Consider the following 8862-nt stretch of genomic DNA (forward strand, 5'->3'; position numbering starts at 1 on the left):
GGTGGCAAATCTCTAGCCGACAAAATCACTCACTTGGTCGGAGAAGACTACGTGTCTTCGATCAACGAGCTTTACACGAGGTTAAACGAGTTTAAAGAGCGGTCCAACAGTTTGAGCTTCGGAGCTACGATCGAGTTTGTCTGTGCTTTGAAGCGGCTCGAGAGTTGTAAAGAGAGGTTGNAAGCTTTGTTAGTCAATGCTGAGTCAGCTTCCGGTGCGTCTGGTCCTGGAGCAGGAGCTGGTGTTGGACCTGATGGGCCTGGAGCCATACCGTCTGGTTTCGGGGGAGAAGCCATAGGGGGTGTTGTGGGAGATATGGTCGGTGGTGAGACGGTGGGTGGAGTTGTTGGAACCGGAGTGGGTTCATTGACTGGAACCGGAGGTGAAGCAACTGGAACCGGTGGTGAAGCAACTGGAGACGGTGGCTGCGCAGTTGGTGTAATAACAGGAGAAGGAGACTCTACTGGCGGGAGAAGCGTGATGGGTGCTGGAGCCGGAGCCGGAGCTTGAGCGAGACATGAGGTGGCAAATAAACCAAGAAAGATCAGAGCTTGCAATGTCTTATGAGCCATTTATATATCTCTCTCTGTTTTCAATTTCTTTCGTTTGTTTTGACGAGAGAGATAGAAAACCTGAGAAAGATCTCTTTGTCTTTGCTTGGTGGTGGAGACATTAAGGCTAAATGGCTTCTTAATATATACCCATACTCCCATAGCTAATTAAGAAGCATTTATATTTAATTATTTGATACTTTGGTCTCTTTAAATCATGCAAAGCACACATAGCTAATAGATATTTCTTGAATTAGTATATCAGAATAAATAGTCTCTACCAAGTACCAAGTCTCTTGAATTTGAAGTTTTCTTCAATTAGTCTACAAATCAAGCTTATATAAATCTGACGTACGGATCTATTGAATTGTAAAAATGTAATATTTTCATCGAGCCAATGTCACAACGTTGATTGACAAGAGACTAGACATTGCAGTTCTAATTGGGTTAAGACATGTCGTGTTAATTAGAATAAGGAACAATCTTGGTTTACGGTATATTATGTAGCAATGCAGTTAACACATCAAAAAAAAATTACTTGAGATATCTTAAATCACAGACTATTTTGTTTCGTCAAGAGTCAAGACCACGCGCCATACTTGGTTCCCACTAAGGTTAACGACGAGGCAGACAACAAGCAACCTATATTATCTGTGAATGATTATGACATTTATATTATATAAGATACCAACTCTTATAATATTTTTCAATCATACTTCTAGTAATAGTTTTTTAAAATTTGGGGGAAGTTTGGTTGGATCCCATCTTCATTATAAACCGAAATTATAAAGCCAACCTATATAACCACCCAAAACCAAACCGAGTTCTAGATAATTCATCCTAATTAACATTGCGTTAAATATGGTATGGGCTTTGGATTTGATACCCGTATACAAGGTCCAAATCTATATTTAAAGTTTATGTGGGAATTGTACGTTTTGAATGACCCGCATGATTCAAAATTTAGCTTCNTTTTTTTTTTTTTTTTTTTTTTTTTTTTACAAGCCTACAAATTTTCTTATTTTTTTTCTTAAAGTTTTACTATCATATATCATATTTGCCAAACAGATATTTTCTTAGTATCATACTCTTTCAACCACTAACCAAACACTTCATTTTAGTATAGTATTTAGAATTTTTAAATTTAGATTTTAAAATTCCTATAGCTTTGATTATTTTTTTTTCAAATGAAATTTATTTATATATAAAATATCCTCAATATATTTAAATAGATTTATTTGAAAATTTGAAAATAAAATTAAATAGCATAAGATTTTTAAAAATATATATATAATTAAATATTATGAACAAACAATAAAATTAAATAGAAGAAAATTTATTTGTTCATGACATATGTTCTCTCCATAAGTTCTATTTCTTTTATAAAAGTTTATTTTCTTTAAGAAGAAACTTATTTTTTAAGTTTTTAAAAATCAAAATTCATCCAATGATTCTTAATTTTACAAGTCTTCCTAAAAACATTCACAACCACTATAAATGACCTTTATTCATCTATAAGTCCAATAATAAAACCTTTTTTTTTTTTTGTTGTTTTAAAGTTCTTATAGCGAAAATACTATAATTAATTGATAAATAAAAAAAAGTCTACCCCACACACATCCCAAATAAAAAAGATCATAAAAAAAAAAAAAAAACTTTGGAAATCGAAGGGGAATGGAGCAACCGACGAAAGAGACGACAGTGAAATCGGAGGTTCCAATGAATGATCAGAATCCAAAGCCACCGCATAGTGCTGATCTGAAGCCAGTGGATGATAAAGGAGCCGAGGATGCGAGTTCTGTGATTTCTTTATCTGATGAATCAACGCTACATGTTGAAAAAATCGAGACGAAAGGCGCCGATCAAGCCGTACCGCCGACACGAACAGCTTCCGGATCGAGGAAATCGGTTCATTGGAATCCAGATTTGGTTTCTGAATCTCCTGCACCGGATCAGAAGACCGTCTCGTCAGCGGGATCTAATCCTTACGTCGCTCGTGCTCCCGCTGAAACTTCGGATGCCTCGTTGAAAGGTGTTTTAGAAACGGTATCTGTATCTCAAATTTTGTTCTGTGCCTTTTTGCCTATGAGAGATGTGTAACTGTTTTTTGGAAACCGGATCAGAAACTATGGAATCTGTGAAAGGTGTGCTTGGGAGATGGGGAAGGAAGGTTGGAGAAGCAGCTATGAAGGCCGAGAGCCTTGCCGGAAACACGTGGCAACACCGTGAGTTTCCCTTCTTATCTATATGGTTTGCATTGTTCGTTCGTTCGTTAGCCCTGAGACATTTTTATAGGGTTCGATTGAATTATCAGCTGGATGATTTTCATGCTACATTGTAGTTGTTGTAGTATGAGTTTTAGTTTCTCTTGTTTATGTATCTTCTGTGTGATTTGATGATGTATGGTTGGTCTGTCTAACTACTAAATCATTGGTGTCCACTATAATAAATCAGTGAAAACTGCTCCGAGTTTTGCTGATGCTGCAATGGGAAGAATTGCACAGAGTACAAAGGTTCTGGCCGAAGGAGGGTATGAGAAGATCTTCAGGCAAACCTTTGAAACAGTTCCAGAGGAGCAGCTGCAAAACTCATATGCTTGCTACTTGTCTACCTCAGCTGGTCCAGTCATGGGTGTTCTTTATATTTCTACTGCTAAACTTGCCTACTGTAGCGATAACCCTCTCTCTTATAAAAATTCTGGCCAAACTGAATGGAGCTATTATAAGGTAATTTTCAGAATATTCTAGTTATGAAAGTGTCTTTTTTTTGTGTGTGTGTGTGTGTGTTCCATAGCCTATGTGGCATTCACGCTACCTCATTATGATCCATCAAGATTAAGAGCGACTAGAATGAGACCTCATAGATGATAGCAGCAACTTAAGCTGAATAACGTTAGATTCTGTGATTACTTTCTTGTGCAGACTATGATAACACTTATTATTATTGTTACTTATATCTTCTTCTTGTTAAACAGGTAGTGATCCCATTACATCAGCTTAAATCGGTTAACCCGTCGACAAGCATAGTCAATCCCGCAGAAAAGTACATCCAGGTAATCTCGGTCGACGACCATGAGTTTTGGTTCATGGGTTTCTTGAACTATGAAGGCGCTGTTACATCTCTACAAGATACATTGCAAGCCGGTGCCTTACAGTCGGTGTGATATATACCCTGGTGCATTCTTGATCACAGTAGCCTTTTTTTTTTTTTTTGTTGCAAACTAAATTATTTGATTCTCTCATTCTCAATCAGTTACCATGTCTTAATATTACCAAATATCATTCCTTTGCTAAATGTTCTCCTAATCATATTATTGCTAATAAAAAAAACTAATTGGATTCTAGGAGATAAAGTTTATTATGTTTTGATAATTTTGTTAGATTTTAGTATATGGTTGTAATAAAAAAGATGATTTTGTTGTTACTCTTCCTATCTCCATTGCACTGCTCTATGGGATAGCAAGCATCACTCTTATTTCAATCGTATATTAAATAGGATTTGCAGAAGAAACAAAGTTCCAAAAAAAAAAAAAAAACATAAATACCAGCAAATAGGCAGGGCCAATCAATCTCTTTACCATTTCCATCTGAGTTCATGTGCCCTGGTTCGATTCGTCATCTTGTCCTTTCCTGTTTTATCTTCACCAGTTGCTGCAAACTTCTTTCTCTTGTCCAAATTCTCTGTTTTCTTTGTCTTTTCGTTGTCTACTTCCTTCTTCCTCTCAGTGATCTCTATCTTGGTACCTCCTTCCATCTTTATACTTATGTTCACCTCCAATACTCGCTTGCTCTTCCTCGCTGAAACATGGAGGGACGTTTCTCTTTCCCGTCTTTGTTCATACAGTCGGCGCAGCTTAAGTGCTAGGTTATAGATCCCATCCTTGAATTCCCCTTCCAAATTTCTTTCGATTTCCGTCTCAAGCTCATCCCGAATCCTCTCTTCTTCTTTGGACAATAAGAGTCTCCTCTCCTCCTACAATAAATACTTGTAAAACGATCAGTAGCTAACGGCTTTTCTTTCCATGATGATGAATGGTTACTACATTACAAGCATTTAATTTGTCTACATGTAATTATATATAATTCACTTACGTTCTGTCGGCTATAGTCTTGGTGGTGGTCCATGGCTTTACAGTCGCCTCTTTATGTCGTCTATGTTTCTTTCTTAACACCAGATTCGCAAATGGGGGTTATAAAACAAGATCGTTGTGACATGGACATTGTCATTGATGGGGTCCCTCTGCTGTATTATATAGTTTGGTGGTCCAAATTAATTGCAGTAGACTTGTAGGGGTTTTAAGTGACCGTTAACTAAAACAACCTCTGAAGCATTTTTACGCGCCAAATATCAATCTAATTGCAAGTCCGGTAATTTAGCATTAGTTTGATGTCCTTGTAATAGTTGTTGGTGAGAATAGTAAAGTAGTGCTTTACTTATAAGGCTGCTCTATCTATGGATTGCTTTAAAGTAGGATCTATACTATCTCTCTCCCTGGACTGGGGATATTAAGAAGAATAAGAAGAAGAAGATTCATCTGTATCTTGTTGTTATTTTTTTGTCCGCAAAAGAAAAGAAATTGACGATAAAAAAGAAAAGTAAATCAAATTATACAGTACTACTTCTTTATAACGAAAACCTTTTGTGAAGTATTTTATTAAAAAATGTAAATATATTTGGGCCGACCCAACCCATGTAAAAATCATGGCCCAATAGAGAAACCCTAGAAAAAAACACATCACAGGACAGATTTGAGAAGCCGAAGTGACGCTTCTCTTTCCGTACGAAGATGGAGGTCTGTACCAGCTCGTCATCTACCATCATCACTCGTCTCCCTTCGACTTCGAGCATCAACCGCCATGGATATCTCGCTGTTCATGGAATCTCTCTTCCTCTCCGGCGAAACGTTGCCTCTGTCCTTCTCCAGTCCCGTACCCGTACGACAACTGTGAAACCCTCCTAGGTTCCTGTTTTNTTTTTTTTTTTTTTTTTTGTTTGCTGTATGATTCACTCATTGGCTCTCTCTCTCTCCCTCTTTCTCTCTTCCATGTCTCTTGTATTGCGTTATTGGATTGTTCAAAAACCCCCCAATTTGATAAGCAATTAACATTATCATCATTTCGATTTTTTTTTTTTTTGAATTGGATTTGTTAAATTTGGTTTTGCGCTGATGTTATCTTGTGTTTCCACTGGCTAGGCACGTTGATGCGTTGTAGTAGAAAGTTTCCAGGAGAAACAGTCTCTGAAGAAACATCAACTGGAGGAGGAGGAGGAGGAGGAGTCAATGAGTTTGGTGATGATGTAGCTGTAGAAGAGATAAACTCGACTAGTGAAGCTCAAGCTGAAGACGAGCACCAAACTCAAGCCCTAGAGTTCTTCAACGACATTAAGGTATCTTTCTTTACCAGGAATGTTATTTTAATGTATATGATTATGTAAATGCTTAAAAGAACATTTATTCCTATAGAAGTTTTTATTCATCAACATGAATATCTGAAACGTTACAAGTGACTGATGTTGTGATTTGTCAATTTAGCTGGTGGACTCAGACAAAACATATTCAATCTTGCTTTATGGGAGTGGTGCAGTCGTTGCTCTCTACTTAACATCTGCAATCGTCAGTTCACTCGAATCAATCCCTCTGGTTAGTACTACTTACTCTCTAGCCCGGGAGGAAATGGTATTTAATATATTTTTGTATTACTAACCCTTTCATATTGAATGTTACAGTTTCCTAAACTAATGGAAGTGGTTGGTCTAGGATACACACTCTGGTTCACTACCCGTTACCTGCTATTTAAGGTAAGCAAGCTTGATAAATCAACTGAGTGTAAAACTTAAAAAATTCAGGGTGTTTTCGTTAAAAACATTCACTTTTATTTTGCAGAGGAACAGAGACGAACTCAAGACCAAGGTTAGTGAAATAAAAAAGCAGGTTCTTGGGTCTGATTGTGAGTGAGAGTAGTCGCTACTTTTTTTGGCTTGTAGTAGAAATTGTTCCTCACAGTTTTTTTTTCGTTTTCCCACTCGTTTTTATGGAAACAATAAGGAATAATTGTACCTCTTTTGGGTTTTTTATTTTATTTTTCTGAGTGTTGAGAGAGAAGCTTTTGATGATTAGAATTTTAGGATGGTTCCAAGTAACTTAAAGCTTTTGATAATTAGAATTTTAGGATGGTTCCAAGTAACTTAAATTCGATGTTATGTTTGTGTAGCTTTCAATGTTCTGGGTTTCGACTTTTAAACATGAGAGAACCTCTCTCTCTCGCTCTTTCCGTTTTGCAACATTTCCCGCAGGACAAGCAACAACGTCTCGCTCAGGCATTTTTGTCAGTCAAACACAAAACCTGCATTATTTAAAACCAAACATCTCTGGCTATGGCAAAGTGCGCATTATCAAAACCCCACACTTTGAATAAAAAATTAACAAAGGAGGCTCCCACTGTTGCGTTTCATTCAATACCATGTTTCAAAACAAACCAATGAACCAAAACCATTTTTTATATCATCACCGGAAATCCAAAACAGAGCATTAGATGAAAAAACCAAAATAGAGCATTAAGAATATATATACATATATTTATTTTCAAGAAAGTCATAAAAGTGGACACAATCCATAGAAATTCAATTAGAAAGTAATAATAAGTGTTGTGTGTGATAACTGATACGTGTAAATATTTAAACGAACAAAGCAGAAACTAATTTAATATAAGTGGATTTCATACATCTTTTACCATTTAGCGACCCTCAATGGTCATGGTCGTTTCAGGAACTGTTCCGGATATGCTCTCTTGTAGTCCTCCTCTGGACGAAGACCCAATCTCCACCGGTGATTTAGGCTGAGGTATTGCCTCTGTTTCCCTTGCGAGCATCAGACCCACCGTAGACATCGTTGGCCTGTCCTCTGGTAGGTATTGAACACAAAGCAAGCCGACCTGGATGCATCGCAAAACTTGTTGTGATCGAAATACGGACGACGATGATGAGTCTTTGATTGTCGGATCAACGATCTCTAGCCCGTTCCCTTCGTTCCAGTGATACCATATCTGCCATTTATATATAATTAAAAAGTTTAAATCTTAAAGAAAGAAAGAAAACAAATATAAGAAAACTTATATTACATACGTACGTGGTTGAGAAGAGTGTTTCCGTCGTTCAGATTAAAGAAATCGAGATTCTTCTTGCCACTGATCATCTCAAGAAGCATGACCCCGAAGCTGAAAACATCCGATTTCACTGATATTGTCCCGTAGTTTCTGAATTCTGGGGCAACGTAACCGCTGCTTGACAAATTTAGTAAACCGTTGTTAGTTAATTAAATANTTATGATATATATATATATATATATATATATATATATATATATATATCTCACTCACCAATCGATCTTTGTTTTTTCAAAAATTATCATTTCTCACTATGTTCCACTCAAACTCGTCACATGAGCTTCAGTCTCATCTCCTCCTCCAAGCATCCTTGCCGTTCCGAAGTCCGAGATCTTTGGAGTCATGTCTTTGTCCAGCAATATATTTCCCGGTTTTAGATCTAAGTGAATGATCCTAAACCGAGAATCTTGGTGGAGATAAACAAGCCCTCGGACAATACCAACGGTGATGTCGAATCTCTGTTCCCAATTCAGAACGGAGCCTCGGGTTGTATCTGCCAAAGAATCACAATCAAATCATATTTCAGTGACATTATTGAGATCAACTCTAAATTTTTTGTAAAAAAGCAAAGGCCCTTTACCGAAGAGATACGTGTCGAGGCTTGAGTTTTGAAGATACTCATATACTACGATTTTCTCGTCTTTGTTAGAGCAAAACCCCACAAGTCTTATGAGGTTTGTGTGTTGTAGCATTGCTATCAGCTTCATCTCAGTGTTGAAGCTCTCTACTCCTTTTGGTGTCATTTTGGTCAATCGTTTCACCGCGATCTCTTGCCCCTGGCTTAAATGTCCCTGTTACCTCGTAATTAATTTATAAGTAAAAACATTATTTAGTAGACCTGAGTGCCAATATATATATTTATATTCAGGGTGCTCTTTTAATTATTATTTTAACTTACCTTGTAAACGATACCGAAACCACCTTTTCCAAGCTTGTTATCATCCGAAAAGTTGTTGGTTGCCGCGGCAATAACGTCAAAATCCATGAGTTTGGATCCCCAATCCTCGGCTGTGTTGATAATCAGATCTTGGTTTGTCTCTTGTGACACTTGTTTCAGTTCTGACAAAACCATTATCAAGGCATCATTAATTGTTATATCAAAGATAGTTAGAGAGAGATAAATAGATTGAAAAAAAAAAAAAAAAGAG

At 37.0% G+C, this 8862-nt stretch overlaps 5 protein-coding genes across 6 annotated transcripts in view; 2 read left to right on the forward strand and 3 right to left on the reverse strand.

Annotated features, from left to right (window-relative positions):
- Positions 1-650, reverse strand: part of LOC104720945 (classical arabinogalactan protein 3-like) — a 1225-nt gene extending 575 nt beyond the window's left edge. The window contains exon 1 of one of the 2 annotated variants that reach the window (XM_010438841.1): positions 330-650. In XM_010438841.1, the coding sequence (XP_010437143.1) occupies positions 330-572 (243 nt within the window). In that variant the 5' untranslated portion in view covers positions 573-650. Of the gene's footprint in view, positions 1-223 lie in introns of both variants that reach the window. The other variant, XM_010438840.1, reaches the window with a different exon arrangement.
- LOC104720948 (GLABRA2 expression modulator) lies at positions 2172-3891 on the forward strand. The gene is made up of 4 exons (XM_010438843.1): positions 2172-2583; positions 2675-2776; positions 3006-3277; positions 3526-3891. The coding sequence occupies exons 1-4, from the start codon at positions 2226-2228 to the stop codon at positions 3712-3714; spliced, it is 921 nt and encodes a 306-aa protein (XP_010437145.1). The 5' UTR covers positions 2172-2225; the 3' UTR covers positions 3715-3891.
- LOC104720947 lies at positions 3749-4753 on the reverse strand. Its single transcript, XM_010438842.1, has 2 exons — positions 4643-4753; positions 3749-4523 (listed from the first exon to the last, which is right to left on the reverse strand). The coding sequence occupies exons 1-2, from the start codon at positions 4673-4675 to the stop codon at positions 4125-4127; spliced, it is 432 nt and encodes a 143-aa protein (XP_010437144.1). The 5' UTR covers positions 4676-4753; the 3' UTR covers positions 3749-4124.
- LOC104720949 (protein CURVATURE THYLAKOID 1D, chloroplastic-like) lies at positions 5292-6765 on the forward strand. Its single transcript, XM_010438844.2, has 5 exons — positions 5292-5485; positions 5746-5939; positions 6085-6192; positions 6279-6350; positions 6436-6765. The coding sequence occupies exons 1-5, from the start codon at positions 5338-5340 to the stop codon at positions 6505-6507; spliced, it is 594 nt and encodes a 197-aa protein (XP_010437146.1). The 5' UTR covers positions 5292-5337; the 3' UTR covers positions 6508-6765.
- LOC104727504 (receptor-like serine/threonine-protein kinase SD1-8) overlaps positions 7232-8862 on the reverse strand; it is a 4007-nt gene continuing 2376 nt past the window's right edge. Inside the window, exons 3-7 of the mRNA XM_019231722.1 lie at positions 8613-8859; positions 8295-8505; positions 7967-8207; positions 7678-7828; positions 7232-7594 (exon numbers count right to left, since the gene is read on the reverse strand). Of these exons, the coding sequence (XP_019087267.1) occupies positions 7286-7594; positions 7678-7828; positions 7967-8207; positions 8295-8505; positions 8613-8859 (1159 nt within the window). The 3' untranslated portion in view covers positions 7232-7285. The remainder of the gene's footprint in view (positions 7595-7677; positions 7829-7966; positions 8208-8294; positions 8506-8612; positions 8860-8862) is intronic.

This window comes from Camelina sativa, chromosome 11, assembly GCF_000633955.1.
Source record: "Camelina sativa cultivar DH55 chromosome 11, Cs, whole genome shotgun sequence".
In the NCBI taxonomy this organism is placed as follows: domain Eukaryota; kingdom Viridiplantae; phylum Streptophyta; class Magnoliopsida; order Brassicales; family Brassicaceae; genus Camelina; species Camelina sativa.

Coding starts and splice junctions, on each gene's coding strand:
- LOC104720948 (XM_010438843.1), top strand. CDS start 2,226: ATGGAGCAACCGACGAAAGAGACGACAGTGAAATCGGAGGTTCCAATG. Junction 2,584..2,674: donor TTCGGATGCCTCGTTGAAAG/GTGTTTTAGAAA, acceptor AAACCGGATCAG/AAACTATGGAATCTGTGAAA. Junction 3,278..3,525: donor CTGAATGGAGCTATTATAAG/GTAATTTTCAGA, acceptor CTTGTTAAACAG/GTAGTGATCCCATTACATCA.
- LOC104720947 (XM_010438842.1), bottom strand. CDS start 4,675: ATGGACCACCACCAAGACTATAGCCGACAGAAC. Junction 4,524..4,642: donor AAGACTATAGCCGACAGAAC/GTAAGTGAATTA, acceptor TATTTATTGTAG/GAGGAGAGGAGACTCTTATT.
- LOC104720949 (XM_010438844.2), top strand. CDS start 5,338: ATGGAGGTCTGTACCAGCTCGTCATCTACCATCATCACTCGTCTCCCT. Junction 5,940..6,084: donor AGTTCTTCAACGACATTAAG/GTATCTTTCTTT, acceptor TTGTCAATTTAG/CTGGTGGACTCAGACAAAAC. Junction 6,193..6,278: donor CACTCGAATCAATCCCTCTG/GTTAGTACTACT, acceptor TGAATGTTACAG/TTTCCTAAACTAATGGAAGT.